Below are 20018 nucleotides of genomic sequence, written 5' to 3' on the forward strand. Positions count from 1 at the left end.
GTCCAGGATTCCTAGAAAAACAAGTCATTTCTCTTCTCTTTATAATTGAATAAATAATAACCATTAATTTCCTAGGGAGACAAGTTATTCTGTTTGCCTTCCCTAGAACAGACTTTCTTGTAGTATTTTGGGGTTATTATTATTCACTCCCTTCTTTCTTTATCTTTATTACCTCTTAACATTTTTCTCATTTAACTGTGTCTTTTACCACAAAGGGAGAGGGTACAATAAAGGAAGGAATTTAAACCTTTTGTTGTTCATAATTGTAGACAGAATTTGACCAAGTAGTTTATCTTACCTACCTACTTCAGAAGCCTCAAGCTCTGATGAGGAAGAACCCTAGAGGGTTCTATCTCCAGTTCTTTTTTATGGAGCCCTGCTAGATGTGCTAGAATCAGAGCCATGCTAGATGTGCTAGGATCCTAAATTCTTACTAACTTAAAGGAAAGGAGAAAATACTCTACTATTTATTGCTTGTTATCAGTGGTCAGGATTAGATAACATCCTTTGTACATTAATTCATGTGTACATTAATTCATTTGTACATTAGTTCTTTATATATGTATATATTTCTTATTAAATTCTTAAACTCTGTATAGTTGGAATTTTGCTCCTTTTTATAGATGGCAAATGAATCTCAGTGTCAAAGGTCATAAACTAGTAAATAGCAAAATTAAAATCCAAATTCATATGTACTTCCAAAATCCTTGTTCTTTCTAATTTACTCCATAATATGTTGTATTTATAAGGGAGTTTTATTTTGTGTTCCTAGATCTGGAAGTTCATACTTCTGTAATTACAGACAGTGTTGTATTGTTAAAAGACTATGTTTCTACCTCCATCTGTACTGCTTCCTATTAGGGTGATTTTGACAAGTTTTTCTTCATCACCTATGCAAAATGGAGAATTAGCTAGAAAACAAGACTAAGATACTGGCCTTAATAGTTTCCCAGAATTGATGTTTTTCTCAAATTATACAACATGTAATTATTATACATTCATAATGTTGTGGTTTTGTTATTACCACCATCACCATTTGACTGGGAAACTGCTGCTTTTAACTTGGTTTACTGTTATGAGGAAACTGGGTGCTTGTTTGAAATTGTTATATACTTCAAAATTAGTATGATGATATCAATTTCTTAAGTATCTCTTACTAAGAGTCCTTGGGCAGTCACTTATCTTTTGTCCCTCACTTTGAAGAATACTCTCCTTGGTCCTAATCTGTCTTGAATAGATAACTGTGGATGTTTGCTATTAGGGATGATGCATTCTCATCTCTTAAGAAATACAAGTTGCTTATCAGAAACTTGCCCTTTCAAAGACATCTTAACTCTGACAACTATATATGTTCTTCTCTCTGCTCCATGGTTAAGAATATGAATCAGTTTCCTCAGTTTCCTTCTTTATCTAACCCTGGAGCAGGATTAGGAACCAGGTGCTGTTTCCTGATTATTTCAGGATATGTGGATGACTTGTTCCTCCCTTATGTCATGTCCTTTGGAAAGCTTTTTGAATTAAAAATCATTTCTAGTGCTCCAAATGGCATCATAAGAAAGATAGCTTTGGTACTTGCTGTCAGGAATGGATATGTATTGCTAGAGAAATTAGTTTATTGGCAAGTAATTGAGTTATTTAGTAGTTTCTGCAAATTGTTGTAGAAATACTGATAAACCAAAAGAAAAGATTTAACCTGTCTAGCCTAATTGCTACATTTGCTAGTCTTCTAAATCAGTGATTTTCAAACATTTTTGGGGCAAGGAACCCTTAAATAAACCCAAACCAATGAGATACATACAAATATCACCTCTTAACTGAGGTTTTATAAACCAAAATACTAAACTGTAATTAAAATGTGAAATAAAAGTGTTGTGATCATATAGATTTTACTTTGTCTATTTTAGGCAATAATACTTAATGTATAGATTGTTTTGAACTTCTACCATGTGATTTTTTTCCTTTTTTATTCATTTTACAAATATTTACTAAGTGCCTATTATGTGCTTATCAGTTTATTGGACTTCGAGAGATAGTGATAAGGAAAAGATGTGATTTCTATCCTTGTTAAAATTATAAATGTAGTATAGTTGTATATATGCAAATAAATAAACAAACATTTATGATAGAGCAAGAAAAGTGCTTGATTAAGGAAGATGAAGGGTGTTATGAGAGCATTTGGAGGACATGTAACTCAGGATTAATGATGAAAATAGTGACTTGTTCTTATATTATCTTCCATACAAATATGTTTTTTTCAAAATGTTGACTTTATGTATAAATTTGTATGTAGGCTTTTTGATTCAGTCTTTAGTGTTGAATTTACCTATTTTTAAAGAATTATTAACTGATTTTCTCTGTGGTTACTATATCATTATAACTGGATTAATTTTCATCTTTAATTTTCTCCCAAGTCTAACTTTGAACAATTTGTCAGTTCCTGATCAAATCTGGTTTCTGAATTGTTAATCTTTATTCTAACAAAGTGTTTCTTTTTGAAAACATATTCCTGTAGGAATACAACTTATAGACACTGGTTGCTGCTGGTGAAAGAAACTGCAGCTTTTCTTTTAATGTCTAAAATATTTAAGATTAAGAAATATATATCTCATGGGTCAATGGGATGTGCTTTAATCATTTTCTTCAATGGTCACTAAATTTTAGAGTCCCATATAATTAAAAGTGTGTATGCTAAACATAAATACTGGAGCAGGAAAAAAAGCCAATGTGTTTTTTGTGTAATTATTGTGTATGCTTTCTTTTTTAGTAGAAAGAATTAAAGACTGTAGGACAAGGGTCTGCAAACTTTTTGGTAAAGCATCAGATAGTAATATTCATGGTTTTTGAGTCATGTGGTTTCTGTTACAACTTCTCAACATAAAACTTTATGAAAAACAGTCTGTTTTGGGCAGGATTTGGCCCACAAACTGACCCCTGCTCTATGGTGAGGATTTTGACATGTATAAAGTAAGCCTCATTGTTTTCTTTGAAAACCAGGAATAGCAGTTTTATACTGGTCAGTTACCTTCAAATGGATATCCTAGCTACATATATAAATTAAACAGAGGGAAAAAAACAACTCAAAGTGCTTTTGTAAATGACTAAGTATTACCTTTGCAAATGAAAACAGTATTATTAGTAGATGCTTCTTAAACTGGATTATTTGTACTTTTAAGGCTAAGTTCATAGGATCACCCATTGGTTGTACTTGACAACAAATAATTTTAACATATTCATTAAAAATATAGTTTTATATATTTGCAACTATAGACACTCCAAATATATTGTACACACCTACAAAGAGTCACATATTCATATATTTGAGTGTATTATTAAGGAATAAAATTAGATGTCATGTAGTGAGAATGCATGTATGTTAGAGAAGTCTGTGTTAGTTTTCAGCCTCTTTAGATGTGTTATCATGGTTAAATTTCTTGAACTCTGAACATATTTATCCATATCATAATAATGTCTTTTTCATGAGGTTCTTTTAAAGATTGAGATAATGTGTGTAACATCTTTTTAATGGTTCATAATGATAGCTATTGTTATTTTATTCTGGAGCATAAAATCTGAGTAAACTTTAAGGTAAACTGTATTTTAGTGGAAATTTAAAGTGCCATTCGAAGCATGAACTGTATACGATCACTTAAAAGTTTCATTTGTCCATCCATTCATCTCATGTTTATTGAGTATCTGTTTGGACACCAGCATTGTTTTTGGCTGATTTAGCTCTCTACTAGATAATTCCTCTTGTTCTTTTTCCAGCACTACTTGTAGTTGGTTTAGTATGTATGTGATTTTTTTTCAACTGTAATCAATTTTGTTTATTCTCCATAGGAAATTTAATTAGTTTGTTTGTTAGATCAACTTTCTTTGTTGTTTTGGTGGTTTATTTCCTTCTAAATTGGCCTCTAAGTGTTTGCACTTGGCCCTTTGTGGTTTACTCTTTACCTCTTCCTCACCTCTTGCATAGCCTTAGTTTTCTTTCAAGGAAAATGGTTCTCAGTTGTGTCTTTGAGGCAAACCTCTCTCATACTATTTGACATTCTAGCCATCATTTTAAGTTTGAAAAAAGGGTTTATTCTAAATTTGTTCTCAGTGCTTGCTGCTGCGTCTCGGGATTTTTCCTGATTTGTGTACGTGTGTGTTGCCGGCATTTTTAAAAACTCAGACTTGAAATATTGAAGTTGTCTTTGACTCATCTTTTGTTTTGTAAATCCAATTAACTGCCACAAGCTCTGCGTTCTTTTTTTATTATCTAGAAGCCTCAACTTTCTGATTCCTTAACTCTAGTCTCAGTATCTATTCTTAACTATACCTTACTCTGCCAACAGTATAGCTTTCATAAAATATCACTCTGGTTCTATATAGTACTTCTGAAACTTCTCGGTGTCAGCCCTTGTCAGTAATACTCCACAACAAAACATATTGAAACTCATTGGTATACAAAAATAAGCATTTATTCTCATTCCTGCTAGAGTGGATCCTGTTTGAGCCTGAAAGTTGGCAGTGGTTGGCTGACCTAGACAGGATTTAACTGTGGTTATCTGCAAGTTGTAAGCTGCTCCACATGCCTCTCATTCTCCTTGAACCTGTTTAGCAAGTACATATGAATTTTCATCTTCTTTAGATCATACTATTCTCTCTGACTATAATTTTTTTTCTCAAACCTTTTGAAATCCTTTTCATACACTTCATTCCTCAATTTTACTTTGAACATCTTCATATATATATATATATACACACACACACACACACACACACACACACACACACACACACACACACACACACATATATACACATACACACACACAGATATATACACACACGAACATTGAAAGACAAAATAGGTGGCTATAGGTCCTCCATTCTAGATTCAGCAATTGTTAACATGCTGCCACATTTGTTTTATGTATGTTCATGTATATACTTTTTTATTGAATCAATTGAAAGTAAAATCCTGTTATTACCCTTTAACACTGTAGTATTTATCTTCTTGGACATTTCCTTCATAGCAACATTTTTATTATTTTCCTAAAGGAAATTAGCTGTAATTTTATAATACCTTCTATCTAGGCATATTCCAGTTTTTTGTTATTCAAAAAATATTTTTTATATTGCTGCTTTTTTAAAAAAGCTAGAGTACAGTCAGATTTCTTTCTTTTTTTGTATTTATTGAGTCAGCTAGTCTTTTTCTGTGTTTCTCTTTATTCAGGACTCTATTTTCATTCAACAGTGCTTTGTAGTTTTCAGAGATCTTACGTATCTTTTGTTGAAGTTATTACTAAATATATTGTTTTTGATGCTATTAGTGATAATTAAATTTTTCTAATTTTTCAGTTGTTTGTTGCTAGCATGGAGAAATTTACATTGTGTGTTCACCTTAAACTCTGAGATCCTGATAAGTTATTAGTTCCAGAATGCTTTTATATATTCATTTGGATTTTTTGGTATATAATCATGTTATTTTCTTACTTTATTGACTAAGACTTCCTGTACAATTTTGAATATAAATGGGTTTGATGGACATCCTTGTCTTGTTCCTATTCTTGGGGGGGGGGGAGGAAACGCTAAATATTTTACCAGTAAGTATGATGTTAGCTGTAGGATTTTTGATTTTGTTTTTTGTGAGTTTTATCTGTTTGAAGAAACTTCCTGGTTTGCTGAGAGTATCTGTTATGAAGGGGAATTGAACTTTATTTTATGCTTTTGACTGAATCTATTGAAGGTGAAAATGATTTTTTTCCCTAAAGTGTAGTAAAAATTCATTGATATTTGAATGTTATGCCAATCTTGCATTCCTGGGATAAAGGCTAGTTTGGCATTACAATACTTTCCATGTATTATTGGATTTAATTTGCTAATACTTTGTTGAGGGTTTATATTCATGAGGATTTTTGCTTTAGTAATTTTTGTTTTTCATATATGTCATCAGTTTTTAGTATCAAGGTTATTCTGTGTATATAAAATGAATTAAGAAATGGTCCCCCTCTGTCTACTTTTTGAGTTTAAGGTGGGCATTATTTCTACCATAAATATTTGCTAGAATTCATTAGTGAAACCATCTTAGCCTGATATTTTTGTGGAAATTAAAACAGTTCTTCCAAAAAAAAAAATAGTAAGATTCAGGTGTTTTTTTTTTTTTTTTTTTTTCCCTTGAGTAAATTTTGGTAGTATCTATGTGGTAATGCCCCTTCTTTCATTCCTGATAGTGGTGATTTGATTTTTCTTTCTTTTTTTTCCCCTTGATTAGTCTAGATAGAGAAAAACTTAACAGTTTTGTTGATCTTTGCATACAATGGGTTTTCTTCACTAATTTTTCTCTAGCTTTTTTGTTTTGTCCTTCATTGATTTCTGCATCTTTATTTCCTTTCCTGTACTGCATTTATCTTTAAGTTGATCATCCCTTTTTAGGTTTTTAAAGTAGAAACTTAGATCATTGACTTTAGATCTTCTTTTATATAATGTGATAATTTAATGCTATAAATTTTCTTATGTTCTGTTTGACCAGCATCCTGCAAATTTTGATTTTTTTTGCGTATTATTTGGTCTAAGTTTGACATATTTTACTAAAGTCCCTGTCTTGTAGTTTCAGCAGCTGAGTCATCTCTGAGTCTGATTCTGTTGATTGCTTTGTCTTTAAACATTTTATGTGTGGTTTTTCTTTGTTTTTGATTTATTTATTTGCTTTTTGAAATGTCTCATAATTTTTGGTTGTTAGAGACTGAAGTAAATAGTTTTAAAGTCTGTCAATGAATATACCTCTTCTCCTGTGTGACTGTTAATGTGGGGCTTTAAATTAGTCCGGACAGGTGTTAAACTGCAGTAAGTTTTTAGCTTGCTTATAGTTACCTTTATTGTACCAGAAGTCTCAAATTTCTGTTGTGATTGGGACAGCAGTGAAGTGTCAACCATTTTTCTTCAGTGTTTGTGCTCTACTCTGCATGCCTGCTCTTTAAGAGGGATTTACCTTCTCACTGTTGCCTCTCCTCAGTGGTCCACTAGTATTACTAGTTTCTCATTCATTTCAAGGTTGGTAAAGGAGAGAGCACAGGAAAGGTTCTTTATTATCATGACATATGGCCTCAGTCTTAGATAGATCATGTGTGCCTGAACCTCAGGGGTGGTGCTTTCTATTCTTTCCCCATCTTCCCCACCCTCCATTTCCCCAGTAGTGGTACTCAGGGCCTACTGATAACAAGATTCTGGGCTCAGGACTATTCTTTTCCCTCTTCCTCTCATGGATTGACAGTTTTCCCTCCTCCAGGAAAAAAGTATGGAGTTACTGCTCCTTCTCCAGTTGCTTATAGTTTTTGCTTTCTACCTGAGTAGAATCATGGAAGCAGGCTCTGTTTCTTGCTTACAGCGACAGCTAATTCTTGCACCACCATTTCTGACAATTTCAGCTCATGTCTTCTTCATGGCCTGTATGACAATGTTCTTGTCCTCTTGCTCTGCCATGGGAGACCCATATCAGACATCCCATTTCTCTTTGGAAGTATTTGTCCATCCTTGGAATTCAGGACACTTGATTACCTTGTGACTTAAGCCCTCTGATGGAAATGCTTGGGGGTAATTTTAAAGTGTTTTGTTTGTCAATGTTATTAGGGTTTTCCAATTACCTTTTTGTTACTGACTTTTAGTTTAATTCTAATTGTGGTCAAAGATCACACATTGTATATTTTGGATTCTTTAATTGTGTTTATTCAGACTTGTTTATGATCCAGATATGGTCTATTTTATTTATATTCCACATGTGTTATGGGGTGGAATGTCTGTGACAGTGATACCAACTTGGTTGAAATTGTTGTTCAAATATATTTATTGATTTTCTCTATTTAAAAAAAATTAGTTATCAAAAATAGAATGTTCAGATTTCCAACTATGATGGCAGCCCTCTCAAGTGCCCTCATGTACTTTAAAATACTGTTTTGAAGGTTATTATAATTTCTTGATAAGTCAATCCCTTTATCATTATGAAATGAGTGTTTTCCCTTCGAAAATGCTGGTCTTAAAGTCTAATCTAAGAGTAGCCTTAGTTGCTACTTTATTCTGAGGTGATTTGGTTCTTCCCTCCCCCCATCCTGTGTAAGAGTTGACCAAAGATGAGGGAATTTGCATACTGATTTTGGGGCTTCACTGCCTGGAAGCCCCAGGCAGTGGGGCTTATGATGTTTTTCTTCATCGCTGGCTACATTGGTAGTCCCAAACTTTGACCTGATTTCTCTGTCTGGTAAGATTGTTGTTTTCTGCTCAATCTGTGCCCCTCTGCCTCATGTTGATTTGGAAATACTCCCATGGGAAAAATATGTAGCTCTCCATTTGCTCTCTTTCAAAAATTGTGTCTGTTCCTGCTTCTGGTTGATGCCCAGCAATTTAAAATAACTATATATATATATATATATATATATATATATGATACAGGTTTTATAATTGTTATTGTTTGGAGGATTAATTTGATACAAGGTACTCTGCATATCCACCTCTAGAACCCCTTTTGTTTTTCCCCACCTTTTTATCCCTGTTATCTTACCTTTCTGGAGAGTCCTGACTGGCCAGACTTCCTGTAAAATCCTTATAATCAGAATATTTGTCTGATTATTCCCTGAAGATGATGTTTCACTTTCTTTCTCTATACCTTGTATTTCTTTGTAAATTGGAATTTAGATCGAGACACGGTTAGAGTCACATTAAAGTTTTAGTTTTTTGTTTCATAGATTACATCTGTACTTCCTGTTACGTTATATCTGCAGAAGATATTATTTCATTATTCTAGTATCGGTAGTAGTTTGATCACTTAGTTATGGTAGTGCTTTCCACTGTAAAGATTTGTTTTCTTGTTGGTAGTTAGTCTTTTTAAAGTGGTAATTTGTATTCTTTTCCACATCTACCAAAATGTCATCTCTTAGCTTATTCTAATCAGATGCCAGTCCAGAGTGACATTTAATAGCATTGTCATTCTTATTTCTCATTCCTCAACCAAAGGGTCTTTATAATTTCTAGTGCATGCATCTGTGTTTTTATATATAGATTGCCTATACATTAGTGGTACATGTTGTATAGTGGTATCCCTCTCCCTCCTCCTCCCCTACATTAGTGGTCATGTTGTATGGTGGTTATATAAATATTTCTCTTTTTTACTGGATTTTGAGGTATTGACATCACATCTTAAAAATCTTCATGTTTCTCATAGCACTTAACTAAAATTTGCACATAGTAGGCACTCGGTAAACTATTTTTTCTATGAAGAGAAAATTAGCTAAGGAATCAAGTAATTTTGTATTTAAATATTTCTCAGTATCCATCTTAGGATTTGATAAAATTTAATGTTAATTGCATTTTAATTTTTTTGTAGGTAAATGAGAAAACAGGACAGATTATACAGTATGATAAATTTTATATACATGAAGTACAAGAATTGATAGACATAAGGAATGATTATATCAACTGGGTCCAACAACAAGCCTATGGAATGGTAGGTTTCCTATTGTAATTCATTTTGTCATTTTTATGGATTGTTTGTTCTAATGCTAAAGAAACACTAATTTTTTTCAGAGTTAACTTCTGAATAAAAACACATTGCATGGCAGAGGAGTAGTTATATATTTTGCATTATTTATAAGTAAACATTCTATTCTTATGCCAAAGCCAGACCAAATAAATATATTATACTTTCTGAAAGAAAGCTGCAAATGTTAGATGGATTTTTGACTTTCATTACTTTTTTTATCTGTTTGCCTGATGTTGAAAATATTGGAGTCACTGATACTGAAATACTAAGCATGTATTACTATTGTGATATCAGTATTTGAGAACTACCAGAAGACAGCCCTAACACAATTGATTCTATTTTTTATTTTTCCCCTTTTTGCTCTTCATTTGTTCAAGATTTTTACCCAGTATTCACATGTGTCCATACTTCTTTCTTTGTGGCTATTAATTAGAAACAATGTCGCATTAAAATAGCAATATAGTCTCATATAACTTATATTAGGCACACAAGATTTAATAGATAGATAAGTAACTGGGTATAAAATAATCAGGTTTAATACTATGATTTGCTAACTATTATATACTTCAGGCCATATTTTCTACCCCTCAGGTAGCTATTTTTATTTTTTATATTTTTATTTTTATTTTTTACATCATTGTTCATTTTTAAACCATATTTGCTTTTCCCCACCCCCTCAAATGTAGTCCCCATAGAGTTTCCTTCACCAGTGCACCATGCACCATCACCTCAGTCCTCTGTGCTCCTCCTTCCCTCCCTCCCTCTGATCCCTCTCCTTCCTCCTCCCCTGCAGTATGTCTCTGATTTATAATTGTCTGGTTTTGCTTTGTTGTGTTTTGTACTGTTATTATTTTTTTACACTGATGTCTTAATGGGTTCCCCTATATTCCTGCTATAAGTGAAACCATGTGATATTTTTCTTTTTCCTTCCAGCTTATTTCACTGAGCATAATTACTTCTAGTTCTATCCATGTTGTTGCAAATGGCATGAGTTTCTCTTTTTTGATTGCTGAATAATATTCCATTGTGTATATATGCCACATCTTCTTGATCCAGTCATCTGTTTGGGGGCATTTGGTTGTTTCCAGGTTTTACCTATTGTAAATAGTGTTGCAATAAACATAGGGATACAGGTGTTCTTTTGAATCACTGTTTTTGTGTCCTTTGGGTAGATCTCTAGTAGTGAAATTGCTGGGTCGTATGGTAGCTCCATTTATAGTAGACTGAGGAACCTCCAGAGAGCTTTCCATAGTAGTTGGACCGGTTTGCACCCCCACCAGCAATGTAGGAGAGTTCCTTTTTCACCACATCCTCACCACCATTTGTTGTTGCTTATTTTTTTTGATATGTGCCATTCTTAACGGTGTAAGGTAGTATCTCAATGTGGTTTTAACTTGCATTTCCCTGATTATACGGGATGTTGAACATTTTTTCATATGCCTGCTGGTCATTTGCATTTCCTCTTTGGAGAAATGTCTTTTAAGTTCTTCTGCCCATTTCTTGACTAGATTGTTTATTTTGTTTACCAGTTAAGTAAAGTAGCAGGATGCAAAATCAACACACAAAAATCGGTAGCCTTCCTGTACACAAACAATCATTCTGAAGAAGAAGAAATCAAGAATACCATCCCTTTTATAATTGAAACAAAATAAATCAAATACTTGGGACTAAACCTAACAAAAAAGGTGAAAGACCTATACAAAGAAAATTATGAAACACTGTTAAAAGAAATAGAAGAAGACAAAGAAATGGGAAGACATCCCCTGCTCATGGATGGGAAGAATTAACATTATTAAAATATCCATCCAACCAAAAGCATTTTAAACAGTATATATATATATATATATATATATGTATGTAATGGTTGTAGTAGGGTAAGTAACCTTCCATTCCTTTTAGAGCACCATGCCCTTGTTGTTAGACATTCTGTTATTCATCAGTTCCACCAAAATTGTCTGGAATATATCTAATAGACACTATGAAAGTGGTTATTTTTGAATATTTTTAGACATAGGCAGACATATTAGCTAATACCATGCACAGTATTAAGAGCTAAAATAAGAATGTACTAAAGACTGGTTTGTTTCTTCTCAAACCTGGAGAAGGAACTGATTATACAAGTCTATGACACCAACAGAATACCAGGTTACTTAAATGCAGTGAAACCTACACCAAGATATATGGTAATGAAATGATCAATAACTCAAGACGAAGACTATTGAAAGCAGCTCAGGGAAGAAGTGGGTAACTTATAAAGGTATTCCCATCAGGATTTCTTAAGACTTCTCAGCAGAAACTGTATGAAACAGGGGAGAATAAAATGGCTTATTCAAAACACTTCAATTTAAAACTGCCAACCAAGAATCCTATGACCTGCAAGACTCTCTTTCAAATATGGGGAAATAAAAAGCCTTCCAGACAAATAATAACTGAAGGAATTTTCCAACACCAGACCTCCTCTACAGGAGTTATTGAAAAGGAACGCTTCTATCTAAATTGGAAAGAAGAAAGTCCACAAATAATTGAACAAGGAAATAAATAGAACCAGAAAAATACTGAAAAAATGCCAGTAGCAAGCCCTCATATATCAATAATCGCCCTTAATGTAAAATGAATTGAATACACCAATTAAGAGACACAGTGAGTGGATGGATTAGGAAAAAAAATATCCACGTAGCATGTGCTGCTTACAAGAGACTCACTTAAGTTATAAAGACAAACAGACTCAAAGTTATGGGATAGAAACTGGCTTTACATGCCAATGGAAAATTTAAAAAGGAAGAAACACTTTACTTACCTCAAATAAAATAGACTTCCAGTCAAAAAAATAGCAAGAGGCAAAGATAAACATTATATAATAAAGGACTCAATACCACAGGAAGGCTTAATTCTCAGCATATATGCATCTAAAAGAACAACACCTAAATATATATAAAGCAAATTTTAACAAGCTAAAGAAAGTCATTGGCACAACACATTTAACCAAAGGAAATAAAAGACTACACTGAAAATTATGAGAGGTTGGTGAAAATAGTAGAAGACACAAAGGTATGGAAAGGTATTCCATGCTCATGGAAGAATCAATATCAATAAATGCCTATATTATCTAAAGCAATATACAGGGTCAATACAATTTCTATTAAAAAGCCAACCACATTCTTCACAGAAATAGAACTAAAAATCAAGAACACAAATACCAAAAACATTCATGAGAAAAGGAGGTAACATTCTCCCCAACATCAAGCTATACTGCAAAGCAATAGCACTTAAAATAATTTGGTATTGGAATAAAAACAGTTGTACAAATCAGTGAATCATAATTGACAGCCCAGAAATAAAACCACATGCATCTGGACAACTAATTTACAACAGAAGAGCCAAGAGCTTATAGTGGAGCAAATAAATTTTCTTCAATAGATGATGTTGGAATAACTGAAGTCACGTGCAAAAGAATGAAACTAGACCAGTTTACACACAAAAAGACCTCAAAATGAATTAAAGACTCAGGTACAAAACCTGAAACCATAAAAGAGATCTAAAAAATAGGCTATATGCACCTTGAAATCAGCCTTGGAGGTGTGTTTGGGGACGTCACTCCAATGGCAAGGTAAACACAGCAGAAACAAGTGGGATTACATCAGACTAAAAAGTTTCTGGCAGATAACAAAATGTGCATCAAAACGTAAACATATCCAATGAAGCAGCTATTTGTACATCATATGTCCAACCAGGCATTAATATCCAAAATATACAAAGAACTAATAAAACTATACAATTAAAAAAAGCCTGATTGTGGCGTTCTCGACCACCAGACCTGATTTAAAAATGGGCAGAGGATATGAATAGACACTTCTCCAGTGGAAACACAGGTGCATAAAAAGTTGATTGTCACCTCTTATTAGAGAAATGCAAATCAAAAGAACAATGTCACTTGCACCTATGAAAATGATTATTATATATAAGATGAAAAGTAACAACTGTTGGAGAGAGTGAAGAGAAAAGGAAATGCTTCTACAGTATTGGTAAAAATATTAAGTGATATAGCTATTATGGAAAGCAGTATGGAGATTCCTCAAAAAATTAAAAATAGAAATTTCACATTTTCCAGATATCCCACTTCTGGATATTTACCCAAAAGATAACAAATATTAATTCAAAGAGATGGATGCACCTTCACATTTATTGAAGCATTCATTTGCAGTAGCCTAGAGCTGAAAACAACATAAGTACCCGCTGACTAACAAGTGGATAAAGAAGATGTGGTATATATACACAATGAAATACTATGCAGCTATTTAAAAAGATGAAGTCCTACTATTTGCACCAAAATTAATGGACCCAGAAACTATTATGCTTAGTGAAATAAGTCACACAGAGCAAGAGATATCCCTGTGCTTTCACTTGTATTATGGCATATAGAGAAACCAGATGTGTTTAATAAGACAAAAATAAACTTTTGGACTAGGGGACCAATTAGTGGTTACCACAAGGGAATTGGGAGCGAAGATGGGTAAATCCAGACAAAGGGGACCATAGTATCGAGGATAGAATTGAATGTTTAGCAGTGAACTTATTAACAGCATGTAGACACACTGATGCAAATCTGAAGCATATGATTTTACAATGCAGTTACTTCAATGTACTATTAGGATGTGGAACTTGGGTTTTATCTGAAGTGTTATGATAAGCCATTGGAGGGAAGTAAGCAGGGGAAATATACGTGATTTATATTTTTAAATGATTGTTTTGTTGGTTATATGGAGAATGGAGTGAGGAGAATAGAGCAAAAGTAAGAGAGGGAGACTAGTTAGAAGACCATTTTAGTAGATTTATGGAGGAAAATGATGGGTTTGACTACATAATAGTTGTATAGATGAAAGAGGGAAATGGACTTGGAATATCTTTTGAAGGTAAAAGGGACAGGAATTGCTCATGGTTAGATACTGATTAGGTAAGGAAAGGAGAGAAATCCACAAGAGAGTTTAAGAAGGAGTGGCAAAAGAGATAGGAAAACTTAGGGGACTGTTATGGAAACCAAGATTTTAAAAAAAAAAAATGAAGGACCATGTTGAATGTTGCTGAAAAATAGAATAAAACTGTAGACTTGAGCAAAGAATTTGGTTACATGAAGATTATTGATAACCGTATTTATGCCAGTATAAGGTAAAGTATGCTTAAGAAAATACCTGATGGGCCAGAAACGATAGGCAATACTTGCAAGAAGTTTTGCATTGAAGAGAAATAAAAAAGCTGAAGTCAAAGGACAACGGTTTTTAACTATAAGAAAGAAAATATCAAAATCAACAAACAACTATGAACCAGAGACATTGTATGGGGGGTTGGGGGGCGGGGAAAGGAGGGATTGGGGTCAAAATAAGTGGGTTGTAATTGTATGGGGAATATAAAAATAAAATTTAAATAAAAAAAACAAAGTACTTGACCTCAGGAATCTTTTGAATAAATATTTCCTTTCCTATTTAAAATTAAATCTCTCTCTCTGACAAGGCTTTTCAAACTCTTCTTCCAGGATACCCTTAAGAGCAGGGGGAAAAAAACCCTATAACTTGAAGTCATTAATTTCTCTTGGTAAAACTTGTTTGAAGTTTCATATTTTATCTTTAAATGAATGCAAATTTTGGACATAATAAATTTTCATTTAAATGTAAAAGGATTTTAAATTATTTACCACTGAGAATAATTGATGCTTCAGAATGTGGACTTTGTATATATACCTTGACACACCATGTCGGGTATCTTAGGTCTTTAAGCAGCAATGTTTTTGGAACTGAAATATTAACTCCTTTAATTAAGCTATTTTCATTAACACCTTTAAAGTGCAACAGTTTAAGTAACCCAGTGTTTACTTACATGTATTTATGATTGTTTTATTTAAGTATATATATTAGCATTAAACTAATTCTAATTTCATGGTGCTTAGCATTTAAAGAACTCTAAAACCATAGCAAATCTATAAATATAAATTACACTAAGAAATTACAGCAATATTTAAAAACCAAGTTAATACTAATTTACCATGGAGGATGATTGTGTTTTATTAGGAATCCCCACTCACTACGTTAATACAGTGAATATAACATAAACACACCTGGGTTCAAATCCCACCTTAGCATTTATTCACTCTATGTTATTGGGGAAATAACTTAATTCCTTTTCTGTAAATTAGGGATAATAATACATATCTTATAGAGCTATTGAGAAGATTAATTATAGCTCTTTGTGGACATTCCTGATATATGGTTAAGTTTGGTAAAATGGTGGCTGTTATTACTGACTGCTTTGACAATGACTTTAATTTCGGAGTAACCTCTATTCTGAGATCTGTGACAAGTCTGTTCTCTTGCTGCCCTTTATTTGAACTACAGTAAAACATTTGCTTTTAGAATGTGATGTGGTGCTCATTTGGCCTTCACTCATCAAACATCACTTATGTATGAAATTCTGGACACAGAGACCTGTGTGGCACTGGTTTGATGATAGTCACAACCATTGGAACTCTTGGAGTTCCATAATAATACAAAGATTATAAATGGATTATTATAATTTTAGATTTTAAAGCAAATTTTAAATTACTGGTATAAAAACATTAAAAACTTTTCCAGAGTAATTATAGGCCCCTGAAAATATGTCTTCCCTGGGCATCTGCAAACCCGTTTTGAGTAACATTCTGAAGAGTAATATCTTCCTGAATCGCTTTGGGTTAGATTACATATCCTTTGAGCTCTGAATTTCTTTACAGATCATAAACTACTTATATTTAGTGCAAGTTAGGAGAGAGGCCAGTCTAATAGGATTTTTTACTTGGCAATAATTTTAATGCTATGCATAGAAGTTATAGTTTGAATGCTTTTAAGTGTGGCGTATTTATCCTCTAGACTCCTCTGGGTATATAGTGGTGGTGGTATCAAATTTCTTTAGGAGCTATTTCAGTACTTTTGTTTTCTTATAAGGAGACAGTAGAAAACCACTTTCCTTTTTCTAGGCTTTTCTTCTTTGCTTGTCATTCACTCCAGTTGTGTTATATGGTTGCTACATTTGAGAATTGCCCTCTATTACTTTCTACTCTTTCAATAATACGCTTTTTCTTTTCTCTACATTTATAGAATGGATGATATTAAATAAATCAATATTGAATAAATTATGGCAGTGGGAGTTTGTTCATTTTTAATTTGTATTGCAGGCTTTAGTGTATCTTAGAAATCAGAATCCATAGCCATAATAAGGGTCTTAATTTACTGTGGACTCCAAGGCTGGCTGTCCACTTTGAATTATAGAACTATGTCTATATAGTGTATCTCTCTCTCTCTCTCTCTCTCTCTCTCTCTCTCTATATATATATATATATATATATATATATGTATATGTATGTATCTTTCTCTAAACTACAGGGAAATTAGTTTACCTTTATTAACCTTTATGATATAATCTGTTGAGATTCTTTTTTTTTTCCTGGTCAAGGTTTTTAGGAATTCCTTAGTTGTACAGTTACCTTATCCCCCTACACATTAAAAACTAATTCTGTGAAATTCCTTGCATTCCTTATAATAGCCTTTCATACTGCTGATATTCCTAAATTTTCAGCTCATCCCTTCTGTTTTCCCAACCTTTCGTCTCTTTCCTTTTACTTTTTTCAAATTTTTATTTGAAATTCCTATTCCTGCTTATCACTGTACAAGCTGCTTTGGCTGTGGTGCATAAAACTTTGTTCAGTTGGATTCCTTTTTTTTTAGTTACTTCACATACATATCAATATATATCTAGTAAAAACTGACTAATTCGAACTGTACAAAGTTCTGCACTGAGTCTACCTGTTTGAATCACTATAAGATTCAGTTAAGTGTTTTTAAATGCATATTTATTTCAAGAACTGTATACCTATGTAAAACATGTCGGATCTAACTAGATATTATAAAAAGAGTTGGTAATTCGTGAAATTCTTACAGTTTGATATCATATTATCCACACATGTAAGTCATAAGTCTTAGTATTATTTATGCTTTATTTAAATGATCACTATATATCTTCCAAAGAGTAATGTTTTACTTTAATTATGGACAGTGCTGAGCTAGCAACATGACATGTTCACCAGCAAACTAGAAAGATAGATTTAATGTAATAAATTGGAGGACCAACTTTGGGAAAAAAATAGCAGTATTTTCTGAGTCTGAGTTTCTTTTTTAGTTAATAAAATGAATTAAGGGGCCTTCCCGGTGGCGCAGCAGTTGAGTGCTGGGCTGCGAAGCTGCCGGTTTGATCCCCGGCCCCTGGGCGAGGGTCCCACATGGCGTGCAGACCTCTCCTGCCGCCCGCTGCTCCCCTCAGCAGTGTTCGGTCCTTCTGCCTGTTCTGCTCCCTGCTCTGGCTCTGGTGGATTCTCTCACCCTCCCACGCTTCTGACTGTACCCAGTGCTTGTATAAATAAATAAATAAATCTTAAAAAAAAAATAAAATGAATTAAGTACATTTGTGCTCACTTACAGCTACAGTATTTCTCAGAAAAGTTTATCTTTACTTTTCAAAACTCCCTTGTTCTTCTTAAAAGCATTTATGTTTTACAAATTCTTAGTTCCCAAAGTTTTTATTAGGGCGTGATTACATACAGTCCATGTGACTGACCTTTAGTCTCCCAGTTCTTCTAGAGGCAGAACTGCTAATCACATAAACCCAGAGCCCTTCAGGCAAAGACACTTTTGTAAGGTATGACATTCCAAAGACCTATAGATCACCTGCCTCCCAGTAGCTGAGGATAAAACCAGACCTCTCTTTGGGTAAGATTAATTCCTCACTATACAGTTTACCATCTGCAAATTTATTAACATTTTTGGTGATTGTATCACTTTACATGAGTCTATATTGTAAGAATATATGGAAGCTTTCTGTAAGAACGTTTACCTTTCTGTTAAATGAAATAGTAAGGTTTCATTATTTCTATCATAAATGTGTCTGTCTTCCTTTTGTCTTTCTTATTTACCAAACCCTGCCCTGCCCTATTCCATTTTAAGATAATTGCTGTTAAAGAGCCCTTAATATAAGATCCCTTATGTTTCACTGGTTATTTTTGATGAATAAAAACAATTTATGGCTTATTTTCCTCACTTTATAGATTTTGATCTACTAGACACTTTTAAAATATATTATTTTTTAAAGATTTATTTATGCATATAAGAACTGGGGTGCAGGCCAGAGGTGTGGGGGGAGAGGGCGAGAGGATTCACCAGAGATGGAGTGGGGAGCAGAACAGACAGACAGACTGAAAATACACTGCAGAGAGAGCAGCTGGCAAGTCAGGAAAGGTCTGCTGTGCCATGTAGGTCACCTCCCTCGCCGGGGATCAAACTCGTGCTATAGTGGCTCTAGATAGCTTCATAGAGCTGACACTAAACCACTTGTGCCACCAAGTAGGCCCCTACTAGACACTTGCAAACCTGTCAGGCTTAATCTAGTCTTACAGTGTGAGGAATATTTTAATTTTTCCAGGTAGGAAACTGAGCCATAAAATTATTTTTTCAAGAGCCTCCCTGGTGGCGCAAGGGATTAAGCACCACACTATGAAGCACTCCACAGCCTCTGCAGCACAAGTTCGATCCCCGGCCGGCCAGGGAGGAACCCACATGACAAGGCAGACCTCTCCTGTCTCGCCTGCTGCTCCCCTCAGCAGTGTATTTCAGTCAATCTGCCTGTTCTGTTCCCCACTCTCTTTTTGGTGGATCCTCTCACCCCCCACATCTCTGGCCTATATCTCAGCTCTTATATGCATAAATAAATAAATCTTGTATGCATAAATAAATCTTGTATGCATAAATAAATATTAAATTAACAATTCTTAAAAAAATTATTTTTTCAAGACCAAATAAAGGGTTAATTTTCTATCCTACCTAAATACTGCGAGTGGAGTGCTTAGTTGCTGAAACCGAATTTGTCATGTTCAAACCTCAAAAATTTTATGATTATCAGGTACTTGAAACAAAGGTCTTATGTATATAACAAAAATAAGGTGCATGTAGAAAGGGTAAATTTTGTTGTAGCTATGTTTTGGTATAATTCATTAATTTAGTATTCTGCTGTAGCATAATATATTAAATGCTACTTTGAATAGAAATAGTTAAATTTGTACACTAATCTTACTCTTTCCTCATTATTGTTACATTCTGCATTGCTGTCTTAGGATGTCAACCATGGATTAACAGAGGTAAGTTTGGTGTAATAAAGTATGTTAAAAGTAAAATATATTCCATATTGTCTTAAGTGATAGGAAAACCAAAGGTTTCTCTTTTATGTAACTTGAAAAATATGAATACGTATGATCACTTTTAAAATGAGTAAGTAGATTGTTGTGTATAACATTTCAGAGGAATTTTCCGAAGAAAAAATTTTTTTAGTTAACTTTATACCTGTATGATGCCTTTCAACAATATTTGTTTTAAAATAGTTCCTATCCTCCTATGTTTCCCACTATAAAATTTTAATGTGTTATCAGAATATAAAA

General features: G+C 33.4%; 1 protein-coding gene across 11 annotated transcripts in view; it reads left to right on the forward strand.

Annotated features, from left to right (window-relative positions):
* Positions 1–20018, forward strand: part of HERC4 (HECT and RLD domain containing E3 ubiquitin protein ligase 4) — a 112255-nt gene that overhangs the window by 64933 nt on the left and 27304 nt on the right. For 9 of the 11 annotated variants that reach the window (XM_054690214.1, XM_037495906.2, XM_054690218.1 and 6 more), the window contains 2 exons: positions 9359–9478; positions 19698–19721. In XM_054690214.1, coding sequence (XP_054546189.1) covers positions 9359–9478; positions 19698–19721 — 144 coding nt within the window. The remainder of the gene's footprint in view (positions 1–9358; positions 9479–19697; positions 19722–20018) is intronic. The other 2 variants (XM_054690220.1, XM_054690221.1) reach the window with 1 other exon arrangement.

Source organism: Talpa occidentalis, unplaced genomic scaffold (assembly GCF_014898055.3).
Source record: "Talpa occidentalis isolate TD23 unplaced genomic scaffold, MPIMG_talOcc4v2.1 talOcc4.8, whole genome shotgun sequence".
NCBI lineage: Eukaryota > Metazoa > Chordata > Mammalia > Eulipotyphla > Talpidae > Talpa > Talpa occidentalis.